Source organism: Sorex fumeus, unplaced genomic scaffold, assembly GCF_029834395.1.
Source record: "Sorex fumeus unplaced genomic scaffold, SorFum_2.1 ptg000006l, whole genome shotgun sequence".
NCBI classification, from domain to species: domain Eukaryota; kingdom Metazoa; phylum Chordata; class Mammalia; order Eulipotyphla; family Soricidae; genus Sorex; species Sorex fumeus.
Window position 1 is genome coordinate 27,040,413 of NW_026606063.1, and position 24,667 is coordinate 27,065,079.

Here is a 24,667-nt window from a genome sequence, read left to right on the forward strand (position 1 = left end):
CTCTGAGCACCAAGCCAGGTGTGGCCCCAAAACAAAAAGAAATAGATGATCCACTAAGATCTTAACTAAAGGCCAAGTGAAAAATCAGCTTTGATCAGCTGAGATTCCACAATCAAGGATTTGTGGAGACATGCATGACGAACCATCACTCACTTCTGGGCACAGGTTACCAGCCGGCACAACTTGCTTAATTTCTGATTTTGAGGTGGAAGTTCCACTCTCCATTTCTTATTTCACATCATTCCATATTGCCCCCCATCCCACAAAACACAACTGCCCACAGGGTACCACAGCTGGCACATACCTGCATGGACCATCGAAATAACATTAGCGATTACAGTGTACTTCAATTATTTCAAGGAAAAAAAATCTTAGCAGGCATTTCACTGTTTTTGGTCAAGTAAAATCCAACTTGCTCCAAATCCAGATAACGTAATTCTGCTTTGAAGCAGTGAGACCAATACACCTGTGACCATTGCCTGTGACCCTGTAAGAGTCTTGGTAATGGGCCTTGCATGTGGTCTACCTGGATTCAATTCCTGTCACCACAATGGTCCACCAAACTCAGCAAAAGTGACCCCTAAGCTGGGTATGCCTCACAGAAAACATAACAAAAAGTCCTAAACTACAAAAACATACAATGACCAAAATGGTTTTTTGTTTAAAAAATGCACCTTGGTTCCTTTAGAAGTCTGCATCCAAGGTAAAAGAATTATCTGTTGGACTTGACATCACTCCCATCCTCTGATACTCGCCTACTCTCTTCTCAAAGAAGTTAGTCTTCCCTTCCAGCGAGATATTCTCCATGAAGTCAAATGGATTTTCTACTCTGAAAACCTGCAGAGGTTTACAGCAAAATATAAATACAGAATACCAGTTTCCGAAGAATGAGAGGGACATGAAAACATTACTTTACCTTGCTAAAACCCAGCTCCAGCAAAAGTCTGTCAGCCACAAATTCAATATACTGTTTCATCAATATGCAGTTCATCCCAATGAGATTCACAGGCAAGGCCTCAGTAAGGAACTCCTAGGGACCAAAGTATAAGGTATTCTCAACAAAACAGAAGTCCAGAGATGGGTCCTTCAGCAAGCAGGAAATCTTTTATAGGTTACCTGTTCTATTGTAACAGCACTGAGGATTATTTCTTTTACTCTCTGCTCTGAAGGTTTGTGTATTAGATGTTTGAACATCAGGCAAGCAAAGTCACAGTGTAAACCCTGGAAGAAAAAGATTTCAGATCAGATAAAACCAAGACTTCTATCATTAACACAGATGAGGAAACAGCTTTGTTAGCACTCTCCTTATAGATCTTACTTGGCCAAATTAATTAGACAATTGAAGGGAAAAGAACTTCAGCTGCTGAGCAGGTACCCAGGGCCTTCTTATACCACATAGATGATAAACACAACAGGGCAGGGCTGGTCCTCCCTAATATGTTGTAAAAGACAAGGCTGGGAGCTCTCAGTGCTAATCTTATTACTTTCCTGCATCTCCCCAGCAGGGAAGGCAAAATTTAGTAGTCAAATTTTTATTTCAAGGATACACCCAACCTTGCTTTGGGCTTATTTCTGGCTCTGATCTCAGGGACCACTCACTCATGGTAGGGTTCTGGGGGCCATATCCAGGTCAGCCACATGCAAGGGAAGTGGTCTGCCCACTGTATCACAAGCTAGTGCTCAGAAAATCAGTAATGCAATTTTACATATTTATAAGCCTGAGTGCCCAATAGCCCTGAGAGTTCTCCACAAGAAGGAAGATCGTCCTAACAAGGGAAGATCAACTACGTTGGTTGATCCAGCTGTGCTCCAAGTAGAGAGGCTCCCTGCCTTTCAAAAGAAGCTTACACTAGAAATCAGGGCACCATTCACCTTCCTATAAGGTAGAAATAATAAACATACAATGGATCAGAATGTGTTCTCATTATCTGAGTATCCACATTCTTAGCAACTTTAAAGTTGCAACATCCTGTAAAGCACCACATGTCTAAATCTGTTTCTCTAATAAGACAAGTAAAATGGCTTCAGTGAATTCAAGTGTTTCCTATTGCCAATTCATGTTGAATTCACGTGTAAATGTAGAGCAATCTGTTATCTAGGTGTCACGTGCCACTGAAAGTAGACTCACCTCATCCCTGCTAATAAGTTCATTGGAAAATGTGAGGCCAGGCATCAGTCCTCTTTTTTTCAGCCAGAATATCGACGCAAAAGAGCCAGAAAAGAAGATCCCTTCCACTGCCGCAAAAGCCACGACACGTTCTCCTGTTTAGGAGTTAGTATCAAGTTATTGTCAAGAACTAATTTTCATGTTCCTAGGCAGCATGAACAAGCCTATGAGAACACGTAGAAAAGGCTCAGGAATAAAATTGGACTAAAAGCATCCTTACCATAGGTAGCCTGTCTATCTCCAATCCAACGCAAGGCCCAGTCCGCCTTCTTCTTGACACAAGGCATTGTTTCAATAGCATTGAAGAGATATTCCCTGCAGGTACACAGAACATTAGCAAACACAACCCAGACCTACCACAAGTTTCTAAGAGACCTGGGACCAAGGCTAAATTGGGACTCAAATTGAAATGTTTAATGGCTTCCTTTATTCTAATGCCCTATAAAGTCTCAACATCCATTTGTTTTCATGCAAATCTAAATGCTTTGTTTAATAAGAAACAAGGCATTTATATTACATTTAGGCTACATTCTGAGAAACTGTCCTTAAACTTTTTCTTTGTGGGAGTCAGGGTTATTACAAAAACCTAGATTTATAGCTGACTACACTCACCTAGGCTACATAGAGGCCACTGTCATTTGTTTGTGGAAATGGCACTATGCAGCCATATCCACTAAATTCTAATTCATATTGAGCACCCAAATCTACAACCATAAAATTCTTAGTCTAGGGGTAGGAGCAATTGGACAAGGAAGAGGAAGGGTGTTTGCCTTGAACAATTCCTGGATGCAGAGCGAGGAGTAACCCTGAGTATTGCCAGGTGTGTACCTCCTCCCCCCATCACCAAAAAGCAAAATACAAACGACCTCTTAGTCCATTACATCATTGAGTATGAACTGGCTCAATCATTTCATTTAGTGAAATGATGGGAGTCAACAGGCCCTGGTAGCTTCTTTAACCGTGAACCAGTGTTACTACCTCCATCTGCTGTACTATCACTCCAGCTCAAAAGCACTTTTAAAACTACCATTTCAGCCAAGCTGCTGTGCGCCTCAATTAGTATCAAGGTTCACTGCTGCATCTACATTATTTGAGGTTATTTTCTGTTCTAGAACAGGTTCTGTTGAGATAAAACTACTTCTATTTTGCATCCTGTACTCAACTCTTCATCCCACCCCAGCCTCAGATCTGCTTGGAGTAGAGGTTAGACCCAGAACTCAGTTCATCATACAGAGCCTCTAGGGACTCTAGGGATTTTTTTCAAAGACTTTAGATGGGTTGTTCAATGAGATAGATACCTCCACCTCCAAAACTGACACAACCTCACAGCTTTTCATTGACTGGAGACTTAAGGTGATTTAAAACCTCTTCCTCAGGGCAGACATAACACGGCCAAGGTATCTCCGATATTTTACGTCTCTTTTCTACCCATGTGAATTGAAAAACTGGCATTACAGGAGGCGTCATTAGGACAGAGGACACTCAGGTGTTGAACTGGTGTGTGCATGTAATTTATCCTGAAGCAATATAGTTTATGGCACTCCATAAAAATAAGAAAACCCTGGAAATGAAGTCTCTAGTGACTTGGTGCACCCAAAATACATTCAAGTACTCACCTTTCTTTGGAATCTTTAATGTAAGTATCAATGAGGAGACTGTACATTTCAGAGTGAATGTTTTCCATGGCAATTTGAAAGCCATAGAAACAGCGGGCTTCTGTGATCTGAACTTCTTGGCTAAACCGCTCGACCTAGTGATGAAAAACAAAGTTCAGCCTGAAGAAGCCCTGTCCTCAGTATCTGACAGTTTTTGCCTACTCCCACCACAGACACAATTTACAGTTCAGAGAACAGGCTTGCCTCTATTTTTGTGTGAGTTCTGTGAACACTCAATTCATTTTTTTTTCTTTTTGGGTCACACACGGTGATGCACAGGGGTTACTCCTGGCTCTACACTCAAGATCGACTCAGAGAGAGGTGCTCAGAGAGACCCTATGGAATGCTGGGATTCAAACCCAATCTGCGCTGTGCTATTGCTCCAGCCCCGACTCAATTCATTTCATTCCTGACTTATCATCCTGGGTCGGAGGACGCCTGCCCCTCTGAACCAACCACAGGCTTGCTGGGGAGCCAGAGCTCACCAGGTTCTCATTAACAATGCCGTCGCTGGCGGCGAAGAAAGCCAGGATGTGCGAGATGAAGAACCTCTCGTCTTGCTTGAGGGCGTCCCAGTGCTGGATGTCCTTGGAAAGGTCCACCTGGGGGTTGGGGGAGATCACGGGGAGTCGCGTTGAGGAGGCAAGGATGGAGAACCCATCAGCCCGGAGCTCCCCTGATGCAGAAACCGAGCTCCCTCCCCTGACGCGGAAGCCGTTGCCCGCCACAAGCAGCACCTCCTAGTGGGCGCAGCGGCGCAGGCGACTCGGCGGGCGCGTTGGAACTCGCGGGCTCCACATGCCCCCTGGCGGCCGTGCTCCCCGACACCCCGACAGACACCCCGCATCCCCGCATCGCTCTCTACCTCCTCGGCAGTCCAGAAGGACGCCTCGGCCTTCTTATACATCTGCCAGATGTCGTGGTACTCGATGGGGAAGACGACGAAGCGCCGAGGGTTCTCTCGCAGCAGGGGCTCCACGGCGTCGGCGGCTTCGGGGGCCGGCACCTTGGCTTTCTGGTGGGGAGAAGGGAGAGGGTCGGAGGGTCTGGGGAGCGGGACACCCCATCCCGCCCGCAGCAAGCGAGGGTCCACAACAGGGTCCGGCGGGCGGGCGTACTACGGGGGGCGGGTCGGGGTGCCCTTGGCGGGAAAGGGGTAGGCGGCGCGAACGCCTCACACACACAATACGATTTTGGCGCGCAAATCCCGTGGCGCGCTCCCTCACGGAGAACCCCTCAGAATCCCTTCACGTAGTTCCCTCAGGGAAGCCACGGAGTCCCCTCAGGGAGCCACGGAATCCCCTAATAGTGCCACCGAGTCTCCTCAGGGAGCCACTGAGTCACCCCATAGAGCCACGGAGTCCCCTAATAGAGCCACCGGGTCCCCTCAGAGAGCCACAGGGTCCCCTCAAAGAGCCAGAGTCCCCTCATAGAGCCAGAGTCTCCTCAGGGAGCCACTGAGTCCCCCCCATAGAGCCACGGAGTCCCCTAATAGAGCCACCGGGTCCCCTCAGAGAGCCACAGGGTCCCCTCAAAGAGCCAGAGTCTCCTCAGGGAGCCACTGAGTCCCCCCCATAGAGCCACGGAGTTCCCTAATAGAGCCACCGGGTCCCCTCAGAGAGCCACAGGGTCCCCTCATAGAGCCACCGAGTCCCCTCAGAGAGCCAGAGTCTCCTCAGGGAGACAGAGTCTCCTCAGGGAGACACTGAGTCCCCCCCATAGAGCCACGGACTCCCCTAATAGAGCCACCGAGTCCCCTCATAGAGCCACAGGGTCCCCTCATAGAGCCACCGAGTCCCCTCACAGAGCCAGAGTCCCCTCAGAGAGCCACCGAGTCCCCTCAGGGAGCCACCGAGTCCCCTCACAGAGCCACAGGGTCCCCACATAGAGCCACAGGGTCCCCTCATAGAGCCACAGGGTCCCCTCACAGAGCCACCGGGTCCCCTCAGAGAGCCAGAGTTCCCTCAGAGAGCCACCGAGTCCCCTCACGAGCCGCCCTCATCGACTCTGGCCCTTCTGGCGTCCCCCTCACGAGCCCTCCTCAGCTCAGCGTCCGCCTCTGGGGATCCCGGGGTCCGTCCGGGGTCCTCACCGGCTCTTCCGACTCCTGCAGGATCCGTCTCGCCGTCTTGCTGGCCAGCACACGGGTGGCGCTGAGGCTCGGGGGCTGCGGGAGGGAGACGCTCCGTGAGGCGGGAGTATGGGGACGCCGAGGCGGGGTCGGGGAGGGCCACCCTGGTCTCCCTCCCGTCGCCACCCCGGCCGCCGCCCGCCCACCGTGTTCTCCTTGTCGGCCAGGCTGAGCTTCTTGAGGGGCGACGTGCGCAGATGAGGGGGCCGGCTGTTGTCGGCCAGCGGGGTGAGCGGCGCACGAGGGAGACGAGTGACGGAAGTCATGGCGAGGGACGCGGGTTCCGAAGCGTTGGGTCCGGCCGAGGGAGACTATGGGGATGCGCAGGGGTCCTGGCGGGCTCCGACCACGCTTCTTAAGAGCCCGCGCAGGGGCATGGCGGGATTTTTCGGGGCGGAGCGAACGTGCTCGCCCCCGAGCGCGCCAAGGTAAGTTCGAACTCGGGCGGGCTCGTGCCCGGTATCCCCAGACCCCATCCCCGGATGCTGCGCCGAACCCGGCAGGTACCATGGGCCCCGTTAAGAGAGCGATGGTCCCAGGGATTCCCACCAGCCCAGAGATGAGCTCCCTACTGCCCCCCAAGGTTCGGGACGGCGGGATGGTGGACGCGGGACGGGGACGCGGGCGCGCGAGTGCGCGCGCTTCGGAAACCCGCCGCCCGTTGGTCATTGGTTGAGACCACGTCGTTCCCGCCAGCCTCGAAGTTAAAATTAAGTCCAACCCCCTAACCCGCTCCGAAAGCCGGGAAAAAGTGGCGGGTTTCCGCAGTTTTGGCCGCAGTCGGGGAAGGGGAAGGGGATGCTTGGTACCAGGTACCCCGGGAACGCGCGGGCGACCCGGCGGTGGGGGCCGGTGAAGGTGCATCCCGGATGGGGTAAGTGCCCTCCACGGCGCGTTTGAGCCCCTCGAGGGAAGCCTTGCACTTGGGGGAATGATTGTAAATTAGGGGCAGAAGACCCAGGAAGGTTGACACACACGCCCTGGGTGCGGTTACCTTCCCCTGAGCCTAGAACCAGGAGTAGCCCGCAAGGTGTTGCCCTAAACCGACCTACCTCCCCCTCCCCACCCGGAGGTCATATGTGAGCACGGTTGGGGATCAAACCTGGGTTTACAGGACCAGAGCGATAGCACAGTGGGTAGGACGTTTGCTTGGCACGAGGCTGACTGGGGTTCGATTCCGAGCATCCCATATGGTCCCCCAAGCACCACCAGAAGTAATTCCTAAGTGCAGAGACAGGAGTAACCCCTGAGCATCGCCAACTGTGCCCCCCCCCAAAAGAACCCCAAACCTGGGTTTACTGTGTGCAAGGCAAGCAAGTGTCCCCCCACCCCTCCTAGCTACAAATGAGGATTTTTTTGAGGGGCAGTTTCCCACTGAAAGTGTCTGCACACAGCCTGAAAGCTCAAAGAATGAATGAATGAATGACTTGGACTTGGACTTCATTACTCTGTGGGCATCAAACCACCTAGGAAAGAGTTTGAAATCTATGGTCCAGGATATAGAGAGATATAAACTAGATATACAAGGATATAAACAAGATATACATACTGGGAACATTGGTGGTGGAGAATGGGCACTGGTGGAGGGAGGCACTCAATCATTGTGTGACTGAAACATAATCACGAAAGTTTGTAAGTCTATAGCTGTACCTCATGGTGATTCATTAAAAAAAAATTTTAAATGAAAAAAATAAGTAAACAAGACATACAGAGATATAAACTTTTAACTAGGTTTCCATTTGTGTTTAGTTTTCCAGAACTCCTCAAAGAGGCCTGCTTTGCAAGTAGAAGTTGGCCAGGAACGAATATTTAACCTGGTCCTAAAAAGTCCCAATAGCTACTAACTATTGTCAGGGATGTCATCAAGTCACTAAATTTGGGGTCTCTGTCAGATATAAAGCATTACAGAGGCGGAGGTGGGGAAGACAAGGAAGACACTCACTAGTTCCAGCTTGCACTTCCTAAAATTCCTATGGCATTTTAGGCTTACTTCAACGCCTTGTTCTCCCTGGAACATATCTCTCACTTGCTTGACTCTGTCTCTTTGCATTTTCCACTCTGGAGAAGCCCACAGATTCTCTTGAACACATACTTCTCTTTTTTCCCCCTCACATCTCAGCAAGTTTCACTCACTAAAAACTATGTTGCTTCACTATGGAAGAAGGGAAAAAAAGTCCTACTTGGCATTCTTAAGTATGTTCCAGTCCTTGCCAAGAGTGACCTCTGAGTGCAGAACCAGGAGTAAGCCATAAGCACTTCCGGGTATGGGCCCAAAGACTCCAGAGAAAAAAAAGTAAAAATATGCTCAAGCAAGATGGCCAGCGATGCTCACAGCTGGATCACATTCAGCACAGAGAGCGCACCATTTAAAAGCTTTGGTTTACTGCTTATTTTAAATAAAAGCAACTCCCAGCATGGTCATTTTCCACTTTCCAGCTCCAGAAAAGGGACCCTTATTCAAGAACTACTCTGGGGTTGAATGGACCATTATCGAACCTGTCACAATTGCCCTGGTCGCATTCCAGTCCCCCCCCCCCCCCCACACACACACCACCATGCAAGGTTCAATAACTGATACCCCCAAATGTCTAACTGCTGGACAGCCATGGTGGCGGCGCTTTAGGTTGGACTTTTACAAGTGCTACGTTTCCCCCTCCACCCACCAGTTGGAAATCTGGCGCCAAAAGGCAGAAGAGGCGGCACTTTTCCTTCCTCCCACCTCCCATCTGAGTCAAAGGCATAAGCCCGGCCCCTGCCCCTGCCCCGGTGGTTCTTACACTGTCGCCGGAAGGAAAGAGCGGCTATGTGATTGTGCCGGACAGGTCCCGGGTCCTCCAGGACACGCCCGAGCTTCGGGTTCCCTGCTGCCTCTTCATCTGGGGTGCCTCGGGGTCGTCGTAGCAGAAGGGGGCTCTGTGCACCCGACCCTTCCTCCCGATGAGCGTAGCCCCCCACCCTTGAGAAAACGGGGACACCCGGGCTGTCCCAGGCACAGAGGTCCCAGGGGACGGGTTCTGCGGTTTCCTCGCTGATTGGCTCCTCGGGGCCTCAAGCCCCGCCCCTCCGGCATCCCACGCCTCCGGCATCGGGTGCCCGCCTGACAGCAACTGCCTGTTCAGCTGAGTCGGCAAAGCCTGCGCTGAATTGGCACAGTTCTCAACTTTATCTACCAGCTCCCCTCATCCAACGTGGGGGTGGATTGGCATCAGCATCCTCACGCCCAGCCTACTAGGCACCTGTATTAGGTAAAGTTAGCCGCTCCAGCCCGGCCCGGTTCCCAGGCCGCCGCTGATTCGTGGCGCAGAAGGTGACCCATGGCCTGCAGGGTTGCTTGATAGAGATGCAGCTGGTGCGCACACGCTTAGTTTTGGGGCTCCCCGCACACCTTGCTGCAGGCGCAGCAATCACTTGACATGCCAGCGGTCATCGGCAGCAGATCTTGCACGGATCTTGCTGGGCGCTGGCAGGTGGCAGAGAAATCCAAACTGGATGCTGCGGACTCTTTAACCACAGAGCCACCTGACAGTCCCTGATTTACCCTTTTGAGGGCGTGGGGTTGGGGGCCCCACAAGCAGAAGTGCACAGGGGTTACTTCCAGCAAGAAGCTGGAATGTTCTGGAGACTACAGGATCAGGCATCCAGTCCAAGCCTTCTAAGTACTTTGAAAGGAAGTATGAAACATAGCGCCAGAAGAATCAGGATGGAAAATACTGTTAAGTGATATTGTTGCACCCATGTTTGCTTGAACTCAATGAAAGCTGCAAAAACTAAAGTAGGAAATGGATAGGAAGCTTTATTCGTGCATCATTCACTGTGCAGAGGATCAGAACCTCCAGCCTACAACAAATAACTCAAAGATTAGGATCATGTTTTAACTAGGTTGTGCTGAGCAGGAGGTTCTCAGGACTCACTCCTGGCTCTGCGCTCAGGGATCACTCCTATTGGGCTCCGGCAGCCATATGGGATGCCAGGGATGGAATCCCTGTCAGATGCATGCAAGGCAAGTGCCCTACCCAGTGTACTACTGCTCTGCCCAGACTACAATCACATTTATATCCTAAAACTACATTCCAGTGTGTAGTAAAACAAAGCGTCGATTAAAGCATGCAATATTAACTGCAATGAGAGCTAAAACCATAGTGAGCAGGTAGGGCATTTGCCTTGCACATGGCCAGCCCAGGAACTGGCACCTCATATGGTCCCTGGAGCCCACCAGGAGTGATCCTGGAGCACAGCTGGGTGTGGGAGAGAGTAAGAGATTAACTGCAACCTGTAGTAAAACATTGCTCATATTCAACAGATATGGTTATAATCATTTGATCAAAAACGAAGAACTAGTTTTACACTACTCAGGGTCAGAACACACCGTCCTGTAACTTAGCAGGGAGCCAGCTCAGATGGTGGCTGGGGAGGTCCAGCGGCTAGCGGGAGTTACAGAGCCAGCACAGAATTACAAAGTTATCCCAGATGGGTACCCATAAATCTCAAGGACAGACTTTTTTGTTGTTTGTTTTTTGAGCCATCCAGGGCAATACTCAGGGATTACTCCTGGCTCTGCACTCAGGGATCCCTCCTGGCTTTGATCTGGGGTGCTAGGGATCAAACCCTGGTCAGCTTTGTGCAGGCAAAAACCCTACCTGCTGTACTATCTGACCCCAACAGTATGTACATGAAGTTTTCTATCACTTCACTTAATCACTTAATCCCCGTTATTCATTGATTTACTCGAGCAGGTGCCAGTAACGTCTCCATTCATCCCGGTTGTGTGCTAGCGTAGCCCAATGGCATCTGTTCGTTCTAGGAACATGCAGAGCCTCAAACCGATCATTCAGGGTCTTGACGAAGAAGTCTGACCATCTTGTAGGTGGGCGTCCACGCGATCTTTTGATGTCCCGTGGAATCCAATCAGTAATGGCTCTAGTCCAGCGGTTGTCTGTAAACCTCATTACATGTCCAGCCCATCTGATTTTTGATGTCTTGGCAAATGAGACAGCGTCCCTGATTCTTGAGCGTTGACGAAGATCAGAACTCCGGATTCTATCTCTCATTTGAGTGAATCGTGATATTCCAAGCATAGCTCTTTTGATTCCTCTTTGAGAGGCCCGAATAGCGTTCTCATCCTGTTTTCGTAGGGCCCAGGTCTCTGAGGCATATGTTAATGCAGGAAGAACAGTGAAATCGAAGAGATGTGCTCGTAGCTGGAGGTTCTTTGTCCTCTTAGTTATTTCTTCAACGCTCTTGAAGGCATTCCAAGCCGCTCTCTTCCTCCTGCGCAACTCAGGTGCCAGGTCATTCATCATGTTGATTTCTCGACCTAGGTATATATAACTGTTGCATTCGGAGATGGTGGTTCCGTTGGGAGCGAATGGAGCGTCAGGAACAAGGCTGTTTCTCATAAACATTGTCTTCATAAGATTCAGCTGTAGTCCAACCTTTCCACATTCACGGTCGAAGTCAGTCAGCATTTGTGCCGCTTGGCTGATGTTTGGTGTTATTAGAACGATATCATCAGCAAAGCGGAGGTGGTGTAGTTGCCGACCATCTATCTTCACTCCCATTCCTTCCCATTCCAGTCGTCGCATGATGTTCTCGAGGGTGGCACTGAAGAGTTTTGGTAAAATGGTATCACCCTGCCGAACCCCTCTCTTGACATGGATGATTACTTCTTTGTAGAATGGTGAGATCCTGGTAGTGAATCCGTAATAGAGCTCACGAAGGATCCTGATGTATTGAGTTTGTACTCCCTGATTGGCTAGGGCTTCTATGACTGCTTCCGTCTCAACAGAATCAAAGGCCTTCTTTAAATCAATGAACGTTAGACAGAGCGGCATCTTGAACTCCTGAGAAACCTCAATGAGCTTAGTAATCGTGTGGATATGGTTGATGGTACTGAATCCTTTTCGGAATCCGGCTTGTTCACATGGTTGTCCTTCATCTAGTGTTCTGCTAATCCTATTCAGGATGACTCTAGTGAACAGTTTGTAGATGACAGACAATAGGCAGATTGGGCCATAGTTGCCAATGTCATGGATGTCTCCTTTCTTGTATAGTAGTATAGTCCTGCTGGTTTTCCACTGGGATGGAACCTTGCATTCAGACAGGTAGCGTGTGAAGAGCTGAGCCAGTGTATTGATGAGTACTGATGGTAAGTTCTTCAGGTGTTCAGGTCTGAACCAAGTTTTCTATAAAATTCAATATTATAGTAGTCCAACATGTTGTAGCACTGTAGCACTGTCCTCCTGTTGTTCGTCAATTTGCTCAAGTGGGCACCAGTAATATCTCCATTGTGAGACTTGTTATTACTGATTTTGGCATATCGAATACACCACGGGGATCTTGCCAGGCTCTGCTGAGCAGGCGGGATACTCTTGGTAGCTTGCTGGGCTCTCCAAGAGGGACAGAGGAGTCAAACTCGGGTCGGCTGTGTGCAAGGCATATATATATGCATATATATAATATATATAATATATGCATATATATAATAATATCAGCGTAACATAAAAGAACAAATGGTACAATCCCACTTATGTGAGGTACTTAAAGGAGTCAGATCCACATGGACAAACCTTTCCCAGGAAGGGGAGTTTCCCCATGGATGGATTGGGGGAATGGGGGCATGGGAGGGACCTCTGTGTTTGAAGGTCTCTGTGTTTCAAGCCCAGAGTTTCAAGTCCAGAGTTTGTTTATTCTCTACTGACCAGTCAGCTTTCTCTTAACTCTTTACCGAGTGTGTGTGTGTGTGTGTATAACTAACTAACTTCACAATCACAAATCATCCTGTTATTCGTCGATTGCCTCGAGCAGGCCCCAGTAACGTCTCCTTCATCCTAGCCCTGAGATTATAGTCAAGGCTCTTTAGGAGAATGAGACCCATCATTGTTACTGGTATTTGGCACATTTGGTACGCCACGGGGAGTTTGCCAGACTCTGCCGTGTGGGCAGGCTACATTTGGTAGCTTGCCAGTTTGTCCAAAGTAGGAATGAGACAATAAAGGTAAAGGTAAAGGCCCTCCCGTTGTTCGTCGATTTGCTCGAGTGGGCCCAGTAACGTCTCCATTGGAGACTTTGTTGTTACAGGAATGAGACAATAAGATGTTATAATAAGATGCTCAACCCTCTCCCCTCCAAGGGGCCCCGGCGAGGACAGCCAGGCACAGGGGCAGGAGACTGCACTGTTCTCTTCCGGGAGCTGGTTTTTATAGTCTCTGAGTCTTGGCCATTGATGGGAGTACACGGCGCCAGGGGGCCAGTTGGTGGGTGTGACCCCCGCCTACTGGAATTTGGAGGATCTGGGTGGAGGATGCTCAGCCCCGATCCGAGTAGGCTTGGAGATCTCGGCCCCGGAACCCGCGTGGCTTTGTCCCTCTGCCAGTACCTTCAGGTGTGCGGAGAGTGGTCTCAGCATGGTGGTGGCTGGTCCTGGAGGTCTCCGGCTGCCGTAGCCCTGGCCGGGGCGGGGAGGAAAGCTCAACCCGCTCCCCTCCAAGGGACTCCGGGAAGGAACACCGAGGCGCGGGGGCAGAGACTGCACTGCTCTCGTCCGGGATCTGGATTTTATAGTCTCTGAGTCTTGGCCGCTGATGGGATTACACGGCGCCAGGGGGCCAGGTGGTGGGTGTGACCCCCGCCTACTGGAATTTGGAGGATCTGGGTGGAAGATGCTCGACTCCAATTCGAGTAGGCTTGGAGGTCTCGGCCCCGGAACCCGCGTGGCTTTGTCCCTCTGCCAGTACCTTCAGGTGTGCGGAGAGTGGTCTCAGCATGGTGGTGGCTGGTCCTGGAGGTCTTCGGCTGCCAGAGCCCTGGTCGGGGCGGGGAGGAAAGCTCAACCCGCTCCCCTCCAAGGGACCCCGGCGAGGACAGCCAGGCGCAGGGGCAGGAGATTTACTAATTTACCAGGAATAAAGAGGCTACAAATCTCTTTGCTCTCTAAATCCAATGGGGGAAAGGAAGGCTTGCCTAGGGCTCTGGTGGGCAGCCTCTAAGGCAGACTTCTAAGTGGGTTGTCAGTCATATCCTGAGAAAACTCTGGAGGGGAAGGAAAGGGCCTCTGGGGCACTGAGATAAAAATTCGCCAGCTAGTCATGCTATCCACACACATTAGCTAAATAATAACTCAGGAGAAGCAAGTAAGTAAAGGCCCTCCCGTTGATCATCGATTTGCTCGAGCGGGCCCAGTAACGCCTCCATTGGAGACTTTGTTGTTACTGTGTTTGGCATATCGAATACGTCACGGGGAGCTTGCCAGGCTCTGCCATGCGGGCGAGATACTCTCGGTAGCTTGCCGGGCAAAAACCTGGCAAACCCAACCTGCAGAGAAGATGCCAACCCACCTTCTTGAGTAGATCCATTTCGACTACCTCAGGGTGGTAGGAAGCAGAGACCTACACTGGATTTGGTTCTGAATCCCAGGATCACTTCTCACCCACCAGACAGTAATGCTTGGAGGACTGGCTAGTACTGAACCAGCTGCATTACTGGTACACAGGGCATTGTATGTGGGCCTCCTCAGGACCTCCTTAGGGTTCCTCAGAATTTTGAAAGCACTGGTCCTAGGGAAGTTCCATGCTTTGCAGTTAGTCGCTCCCGCTGACCTCTCTTGGTCTCTTGAAATAGAAAACTAAAGCTATTTGAAGACATGTAATCTTCAGTCCCCTCCTTCAGTTCAGTTCCAGCCTCACAATCACTGTTCCAACTTTTCCTGTCTGCCATTTACCAATATTCTTCCATGGAAGTGAAACAGAAGCAGCCTGTCTCCCCACAGGAAGGGCAGTGGAACCACCTGACCACCACAAGTAGGGCCAGGGGTGGGAGCCGTGACTCATTAAGTCAGCCCAAGCTTTAGTTCCGAGAAATGCTGGCCATTGTGTGAGGCTCTGGACGTGGTTAATACCTCCCCCTCCCGCTCCTCCCATTCTCCTGCCCCAGGCAGGCTGGCCAGGAGGCCTCTGACTACAGGCTTCCTGCCCCAGGCTGTTGACCAAGCTGCCTCTCCAGCTTCTATTTGTCCTTTTTGAGTAATCCTCCTGGGTGGGGGAGGAGGCAGCAGCACTGAGCCAACACCTCTGCAGGGTGGTTTTGGGTATACTGGAGGTGGGTGGGTGAGGTACTGGGTCTATATCTGATGGTGCACAGGGGCTACGCCTGATTCAGTGTTCAGAGGTTGTTTCTGGCAGTACCTGGGACCAGGTATCACGGCCCTCCCGTTTTTCATCGATTTGCTCGAGCGGGCCCAGTAACGTCTCCATTGGAGACTTTGTTGTTACTGTGTCTGGCATATCGAATACGTCACGGGGAGCTTGCCAGGCTCTGCCATGCGGGCAAGATACTCTCGGTAGCTTGCCGGGCTCTCCGAGAGGGGTGGAGGAATCGAACTCGGGTCGGCCATGTTGGCTGCATGCAAGGCAAACGCCCTACCGCTGTGCTATCGCTCCAGCCCAGGTAGTGCTGGGAATCAAACCCAAGCCTCCTGCTTGCAAAGCATGTACTCAATCCCATGACGATATCTCCTTGGTCCCAGGTGACCTCCATGAGGAGTGAAGGTGAGACATCTCAACCTAGCAGGCAGGAACCTTCCAGAGAATTCCCCAGACAGAAGTTAAACATGAACTTGTATTGGACTGGGTTCAGGCAGAGTACAAGAGATACAAGACAAAGTTTGGGTCCAGAGCCCCACCTTGGATTAAAGGAGCAGGACTTCTTTGAGAAAGACCTTTCAGTGTTCTGAGGGTACTAGTAGCATTTGCTAGGAAAAGGACAAAGCTCAGGGGTAGAGCAATGATCTTGCATGTGTGAAGCCCTGGCTTCAAGCACCTGACACCAAACACACACACACACACACACACACCACAAAACACACACACCTTTGAAGTTTTTAGTGCTGTTGATGGCAACTTATTACTGGACTTGGACCTAGATCAGACCATCAGCATGGCCCCTTTCATCTGTCAGTTTCAGAACAATCCCTTCCTTTGCTCCAATACACTTAAGCTAAAACTTCATACAGGTGGCCCCTGACATACATTTTTCCACTTGAAAATAGTGTGGAGGATAAACTACAGTATAATCCTCTCCCCGCTCAGCTCCCAGTGGGTGTTTCCAACTCACCACATATATGACCCTATTGGGACAATTGGTAAGGAGTTTCTGCATCACTTATCCGGAGGTGGACAGGAAAGGGTTACGAAAGCGGCCCTTAGGACATGCCAGCGGAGCTTCTGACTTTGGGTGTTCCTACAAAGTGACCACAGCCCTGTTTCTCCCAGTGAAGCTCAGATATGTTAAACTGGGCTCTCATGGAAGAACTGCTTTCTAGGACTGGAGAGAGAGGCATGGACATTTAGGTGTTTGCCCTGCTGGTGGTCTTTCTGGGTTCGATCCCCAGCACTGCATATGATTCCCCAAGCACTGTTGGGAGTAAACCCTGAGCACAGCCAGATGTGGCCCAAATACCATAATTAAATACTTGCTTTCTGGTGCCAGTGATATGATTCTGCCATAAAGCATGTGCCTTGCGTGTCTGAGAGCTGGATTCAATTTCCAGCACCACAGAAATAAATAATTACTTCCTACCCAGGAGACTTTAGACTGTGGTCTCTAGGCTGGCAGAAGAAATAATTCCAGGACATGCAGAGCCAGAGGAGGAAATGGTTAAGTGCCTTTGAAGGCCATTTTTTAGGGTGACTGGAGGTGCAGCTAGGCCTCAGTGCCGGGCTGGGACGGCCCCAGTATTTGCATTAAGACATACTTGTTTCTGTTGCTTGGAACCTGAAATCCATATACATCAGTATGTTTGTTACGTTTCTTTTAAATTCTTGGTTTGTCTCCTCATCTCCAGTTTTGATGGTACTTGTAGTCCACTTTGTTGTTTTTTCTTTTGAAGCAGTTTTACTTAATCCTGTGATCTTCAGTTTCCCTGAGGGAAGGGTCAGTCCTGGAGAGGTTGATCCAGTGACTTCACCCTCTACACAGGCTTCTGGAGGTTTCACTTTCAGCTGAGGGTGGGGGGTGGAGGGGAGGGGACACCTTCCCACATCCGGATGGAAAGTCAGTGACTGGTCTGCTGCAGCTGTAAAACAGGCATAAATAACCTTATCTAGAAATGGGGCCAAGAGATAGTACAGCTGGGAGGGCGCTTGACTTGCAGGGGCCAACCCAGGTTTAACCCGGGCACCCCATATCATCCTCTGAACCTGCCAGAGTAATCCCTGAGCACCACTGGGTGTGACATCCCCCCCCAACACACACACCAATATCTAGAAACTACTTAATCTTTTTTCCCCTTTTGTGCTGGGGAGGGGACGATCAACCAGCCAGTGATCTTCAGGCTCAGGACCGCTCCCAGCAATGCTGAGACCTGAGGATATGATGCCACTTGATCTCTGCCAGGGAGCACAGGGGCCACTGACAATGCTCAGGAGCCTTGGGGACTACACCTGACAGTGCTCAGTGGGCCATGTGGTGCTGGGGATTGACCCCAGGTCCCACATGCCTCTGATCCCTGCGCTCACTCTTTGGCCCCTCCGTGAGACTTTTTTTCTTTTCTTTTTCTTTTTGCATCACATCCAGTGATGCTCAGGGGATTACTCCTGGCTCTGCACTCAGGAATTACTCCTGGCAGTGCTCAGGAGATTCTATGGGATGCTGGGGATAGAATCTGGGTCAGCCACAGACAAGGCAGATGCTCTCCTCGCTATCCTATCACTTCAGCCCTTCCTGAGAATCTTGTGAAGATTAAACGGGCTCGTTCAGGGCCCAGGGGTGGTTCAGCAGCAAACACTCAGCCTGCCTTGCTAATGTGATGCCACCCGTTCCCTTCCTGACCCTGCAGCTCCGGGGTCTGGTACCTCTGACCCCACAACGCAGTTCTAACTCCAGCGCACAGCCAGCCAAGTGCTAGCATTGTTGCTAAAGGTATGAGACCCCCGCCAGGTGTGTGGCCCCTCACGTCCGCATGCATGTGCCGCACTGCTAGACCCCAGAGTCACTGATGGATGGAGTGTTTGCAAGCCCGGCTCGCGAGCACCCAAGCATTAGATGATAGCAGTTGCCGTTATAAAGTATCTAAGCAATCCTCACAAAAACCTTCAGGTCCTCTCCAGTCTCTTCACGAGTGCTCCAGAGAACTTCTGTGTATTTCTGTGTGTTGGTGGTTCTTGGGGATCAGAAGGTGCCTGGGATAAAACAGGGGGCTCCAGAATGCCTTAAAGATCTCCAGTCAGGGCCGGAGTGATAGCACAGTGGGTAGAGTGTTTGCCTTGCATGCGGCAGACCCGGGTTCGATTCCCGGCATCCCATATGGTTCCCCCAGCACTGCCAGGAGTAATTCCTAAGCACAGAGCCAGGAGTAACCCCTGAGCATTACTGGGTGTGACCCAAAAAGCAAAAAAAAAGAGAGAGAGGCAGCCCTTTGAACTATTTCCCTAGCCTTTCCTTTCTATTATTTTTTTTCTTGATTTTTGGGTTACACCCAGTGGTCCACAGGGTTATTCCTGGCTCATGCACTCAGGAATTACTCCTGGCCATGTTTGGGAGACTATATGGGATACTGGGAATTGAACCCGGTCAGGCCGCGTGCAAGGCAAACGCCCTACCCACTGTGCTATCACGCCAGCCCCTCCTTTCTATTTCTTAATGAGTAGAATTACTGGATCAGATATGTTTTAATTTTTTTTTTTAATAAATAGGGACCACACCCAGCTGGGGGATTATGCAGTGCCACATACCCAATTTAGGCATGTTCTGGGCATGTCCTTCACTAGGCATGAGTCACTTCTGTGGCCCTGTGAGGTTAACTATTTGGGGGGGGGTAACTCCCCCACAGTGCTCATCTGGTCCGGGGCTCCACTAGGAGCTACTCAGTCAACCGGGCTGATGATTCAATGCTTAATTAAGGTCAAAGATGCTGTAATGTTCAAGGTCCACAGGACCAAGGACCCCAGTGGCCCCCTGATGTTGCTTGGGGACGGATAGGAGCACAGCTGGGCCTCTAGGCTATCCCTGCAGGGTAGGGGACCCTGTGGGGTGAAGGGTCGAACCTGGGTCCCCATATCCTGTGCTCTTTCCTCAGCCCTGAGTGTCAGCATTTCTTATCCCGCCCACACGGCAGAGCCTGCCAAACTCCCTGTGGCGTATTAAATATGCTGAAAACAGTAACGACAAGTCTCACAAAGGAGACGTTACTGGTGCCCGCTCAAGAAAATACATGAACAAGGGGAGGACAGTGCTACAGTGCTGTTTTTATTTTGGCATGGATTTGGGGGACCTGGGCGTACTCCTTGTTCTGTACTCAGGGGCCACTCCTGGCAGTGCTCAGAGATCCGTATGTGGTACCAAGCACTAGAACTGGGGTTGGCTGTGTGCAAGGCAAATACACGCCTTACCTGCTGGGCTCTCTCCAATCCTGGGGAGAAGCATTTACAATGCAGATAGCTATTCTCAAGCTGCCTGTTAGAATGCCGGCCAGATTACACCCCAACTAGCAATAAATGGGAGGGCCCCTTTATCTATATTCCTACCAACAGCCTTCTGTGAATGGAAGCGAATCCTTATCTGGGTTTATTGGTTATTATGGAGACTGAAGTTGCACGTTTATCTCATGTCAGTTTTTAATCTCTGAACCTTATCCAATTATTGATAGGGCTATGATTTTCCTACCGAGAAATAGGAGATCCACTCATTTTAGATGTTCTGGTTTGTGTGTTGCAGCTAACGTTCCCACTTCTCATTCATCGCTTTTGATAAACGACACATGTTTTTAAACAGGTGGAGAAACGGTACTTGGGGCCAGAGAGGTTGTACAGCAGGTAAGGCCCTTGCCTTGCACACAGCCACGTTGGTTCAAGTCCCAAGCACCACATATGGTCCTCTGAGTCCGTCAGGAGCAATCCCCGGGCACAAAGGCAGGAGTAAGCCCTGAGCACTGCTGGGAATGGCCCAAAAACAAACAAGAAGAAGAGACAAGAAGCACAGTCCCTACAAGAGTACCCAGAGCTCCTCTGTGCCCTTTGCCCCCCACTCCCTCAAGCTTGCCCAACCAAAGGAGGTTGTCAAAATCAGGAAACTGACATTGGTACGACACTGTTAAGTAAACTACAAACCTCATTAGGATTTCACCAGTTCCTCTATGTGCTGCTGGTGGGTGCGGTGGTGGACATGTTTTTATTCCAGTGCCCGAAGTCGAACCCAGGGCCCCACAGGCCAGGTAGTTTCTATGCCACTGAACTACAGCTCTGCTCCCATACATGTTTTCTTTTGAAATTTCATCACCTAGAGACCCGAGAAGCTTCACCACATCAGGATGCAGAACCATCCAACACCACAAAGAACATCCCTGGGTCATTGCTCTATAGTCACACTCCCAACCCTGAGTCAGGCAGCCGGCAGTCTGGTCTCTGTCACTCTCACCCTGTTGCCTGGGAATGTTAAGTGGATGCCTTCACACCGTGAGTCACCCTCTGAGATTTTTCTTTCTGTCAAATGCCTTGAGATGGACCTGCATGGCTGAGGATATCTGTAGCTGGTTTTTGACCACTCTTGCTCTATAGTCTTCCATTATAGTAGTTCTGTAATTGATTTAAAGTGTGCCCTAGAGAATGCCCTGCCACAGAGGCAGGGTGGGATGGGGGGATGGGGGGTGGGAAGGATACTGGGATCCATGGTGGGAAATGGGCACTGGTGGAGGGATGGGTGTTTGATCATTGTATAATTGAAACCCAAGCACAAAACTTTGTAAGTCTAACTGTACCTCATGGTGTCTCACTAATAAAAATTTTAAAAAAAGAAATAAAAATAAAGTGTGCCCTTCTTCTTCTTCTTCTTCTTCTTCTTCTTCTTCTTCTTCTTCTTCTTCTTCTTCTTCTTCTTCTTCTTCTTTCCTCCTCCTCCTCCTCCCCCTCCTCCTCCCCATCCCCCGCCCCCTCCTCCTCCCCATCCCCCTCCCCCTCCTCCCCATCCCCCTCCCCCTCCCCTCTCCCTCCTCCTTATTATTATTATTATGGTAATGCCAGAAATTGAACTCTAGTTGGACCTGAATTGCTGAGTTTATCTGTAGTGGTCTTTGACCACTCCTGCTCTTTGATAGTCTTTCATTATAGTAGTTCTGTAATTGATTTAAAGTGTGCCCTAGAACCTTCTTATTCTCCTCCTCCTCTTCCTCCTCCTCCTCCTCCTCCTCATCCTCCTCCTCCACCTCCTCCTCCTCATTATTATGGGAATGCCAGAAATTGAACCCAGGTCTTCATAAATGTAATGTAAGTGCTCTACCACTATATTACACCATAGCCTTTCATTCGCTGTATCACTGTCATCCTGTTGGTCATCGATTGCCCCAGTAATGTCTCCTTCGTCCTAGCCCTGAGATTTGATTTTATTTTTATTTATTTATTTATTTATTTTTGCTTTTTGGGTCACACCCAGCGATGCTCAGGGGTTACTCCTGGCTCATGCACTCAGGAATCGCTCCTGGCGGTGCTCGGGGGACCATATGGGGTGCTGGGAATCGAACCTGTGTCAGTCATGTTGGCTGCGTACAAGGCAAACGCCCTACCCGCCGCGCTATCACTCCAGCCCCCTAGCCCTGAGATTTTAAAAAGTGCTACATTCGAGGCTCTTTCAGGGTGAGGAGAATGAGACCCAGTCTTTCATTATTATACTTTTTTGTGTTTTTTGCGGGGGTGGGGAGGGTGGGGAGAGCCACACCTGGTGGTTCTCAGGACCTACCCATGCTGCTCTGTGCTCAGGGATCACTTCTGGAGGGCTCAGGGGACACATGATCCCCCCGGGCACCGCTAGGAGTAATTCCTGAGTGCAGAGCCAGGAGTAACCCCTGTGTATCGCCAGGTGTGACCCAAAAAGAAAAAAAATTTGAGGAGCTTTCATGTATCTGGCTATGCACCTAAGATCAAACACTTGGTTTTGGTGGGGAAGATGGGGGTGAGGTTGTCTCCCAGACAGCATGTGGACAGCACCGGGGATTGAACTCACAGCCTATTGCTTGTGGAGGCAGGTGCCTTTACTGCTGAGTACCCCCCCGCACAAGGCCCCCCAAATGGTGAGGATGATAATGTTAAGTGAAACAGGGAAGTGGAAAAAAAAATTCTGGCTGGTTTCACTGCTACGCGGACTATGACTGAAGCAAACAGGCAAAAATAACCAAGCTTACTCCTAGGTCTGGTGAGAAGGATGGTGGGTACAGAGAAAAAGAGAATCAGGGGAAGGAGGAGGAGGGGTCTCTCGGGGTGTGCAATAGCCCTGGAACTTTGGTTGTAGGAGTGATGACAATCACTCATGTACAGAGGTGAGACTAAGCCCCGGACACGCCATAGTCATCAACAGACCCCAGTCCTAGCCTGCTCAGGGAACCACATGGGATGCCAAAGATCTAAGACAGGTTGGCCCCATCCCATGAAAGACAAGCACCCTACGTGCTATACTGTCGCTCTGGCCCCTTCCCCAAAGTCTTAGACATTTGTCATCAGGTTGAACTCTTGTTCCCTTTCAGCTGGGTGCGGGGACCTTTCCGAGTTCCCTCCCACTCAGCAGCTGTTGGCAGGCGGGAAATGTGCTTTCCCTGGTCCCTGTCACAACTGCCTTTTTTCTTTCCTGCTCTCTTTCATTTTGGGGGGTGGAGTGGGGGTATGCCTGGCGGTGCTCAACAGACCGTGTGGTCCCAGTGCCGGAAATTGAACCCCAAACCCCTTGGGCCTGTGCCTGGGGTGGTCAGGGGTTCCCATGGGTGTCGGGGCTGGGGAAGTCTTTCAGCGCTGGCAGGGAACCGGCCACCCACAGGCAAAGCCCACCCTCCAGCCCTCTGGGCCATCTCCCTGTCCCAAGTAGCGGCTTGTTTTTCTCATTCCAGCTTTGTGACACCGGCTCAGATCCTCTGACGCGCCACCCTGACCTGGCCCTGGCCAGTGCCTTTTTCTCTAGAATGTGCGCTCCTGTTGGGCAGCTCCCAGCAAGCCCTACGCCGCTACACCCCCATCATGTTCTTGAGAGATATTCATTGAATGATTGCCAGCAAAGCTCATGGATGATCTTGGCCTCAGTTCTCCAGCGAAGGGAAGACTTTAGAAGACTCTGCTAACGTTTGATAAAAATTCTTCTTTTCTGGGCAAGGGTGGGAGGTCAGGGGCTCCCCAGTGGTGCTGTGTTTCAAGAGCCATTCTGGTCATACGCGGCCAACCAGACTGGACAGTTCAATGCTCAGGTTCAACAGTGCTTGGGGGCTTCCAGGACTGTACCTGGGGGTGTCTGGGGTGGGGTCAAGATGAGGCCTGGAATACCAGGGATCCTACTTGGGTCTTTGTGTGTGTGTGTCCCTGAACTTGACACATTTTTTCTTCTTTTCTTTTTTGGCTTTTTTTTTCTTTTTTTTGGTGGTGGGGTGGCATACCCAGTAATGCTCAGTGGTTACTCCTTGCTCTGTGTTCAGGAATTGCACCTGATGGTGCTTGGGGGACCCTATGGGATGACAAGGATGAATCCTGAGTTAGCTGCGTGCAAGGCAAATGCCCTACCCACCGTACTATGGCTCTCTGCTCTCCTCTTTTTTGGTTTTTGGACCACACCTGGCAGGGCTCAAGGCTTACTTCTGGCTCTTTGATCGGGGATCATTCTGGTAGTGTTTGGGGAATCACATGGGCTGCCGGGGGCCAAACCTAGGTCAGTGGTATGCAAGAAAGCACCTTGTCTGCTGTACTTTTACTCTGGCCCTGTCATGGTCTTTCGTCTTTTTATTGCTCTATAGAACCAAAGGATTGTTTAGGTTTTGCATCATTCCTAAATAGCATTGTTTTGTTTTTTCCGTAAAGAATCTTGTTAATTTTTTAGTTTGTTTTTTGGGAGGGTTGTGCCACACCCAACAGTGCTCAGGGATCAGTCTCGGTGGTGCTCAGAAGACAGTATCTCGAGGATCTGGGGCTCGAATCTGGATCAGCCACATTTCAAACAAGTGCCCTACCCAATGTACTAGTTCTCCAACCCCTGTTAATCTTTTGCTTTTTTTTTTTTAACTCTTGTAATAGTTGATGGAACAAAATGTACGTCAGTGGTGAAATGATGAGGAAATGTACACAATCTGATTTTTAAAAATCAAGTAAAAAGGGCTGGAGCGAGAGCACAGCAGGTCGGGCATTTGCCTTGCACGTGGCCCACCTGGGTTCGATTCCCAGCACCCCATATGGTCCCCTGAGCACTGCCAGGAGTAATTTCTGAGTGCAAAGCCAGGAGTAACCCCTGTATATCGCCAGGTGTGACCCCAAAGAAAGAGGGAAAAAAATCAAGTAAAAAGTGCTGAATGAGGAGAGAGATGTGGAACCGTTTCTCTGAACACTCCAAGGCACGGCCATGTTCCAGCACTGTTCTGAGGCCTGTGTTGCTCTTTCCACATTTCCATGGATTCCAAGCTCCGTCAAGGCATCATAGCCCCATGATACCCACTGTCTGATTTCATGATTATTCATTTATTTTTGGTTTGGGGGCCACACTCAGCAGTGTTCAGGGCTTACTCCTGGCTCTGTGCTCAGGGATCACTCCTGGTGGGCTCAGGGGATCATATGGGATGCCGGGTCAGCTACATGCAAGGCAGCGTTCTACCTGCTGTACAAATACTCTGGCCCCCCAAATTTTGTGTCCTTGGTTTTGAGTTCTACCCTGACTGGTCTTGTGAGAAGGTCGAGAATATGGAGCCAAAGAATTTTCTAGACAGGCCGG

At 50.4% G+C, this 24,667-nt stretch overlaps 1 protein-coding gene across 1 annotated transcript; it reads right to left on the reverse strand.

Annotated features, from left to right (window-relative positions):
- Positions 1 to 612: 612 nt before the first annotated feature.
- RRM2 (ribonucleotide reductase regulatory subunit M2) lies at positions 613 to 4,825 on the reverse strand. The gene is made up of 8 exons (XM_056126311.1): positions 4,688 to 4,825; positions 4,308 to 4,424; positions 3,784 to 3,917; positions 2,388 to 2,482; positions 2,129 to 2,262; positions 1,117 to 1,221; positions 917 to 1,030; positions 613 to 837 (listed from the first exon to the last, which is right to left on the reverse strand). The coding sequence occupies exons 1-8, from the start codon at positions 4,727 to 4,729 to the stop codon at positions 685 to 687; spliced, it is 894 nt and encodes a 297-aa protein (XP_055982286.1). The 5' UTR covers positions 4,730 to 4,825; the 3' UTR covers positions 613 to 684.
- Between the last annotated feature and the right edge of the window lie 19,842 nt (positions 4,826 to 24,667).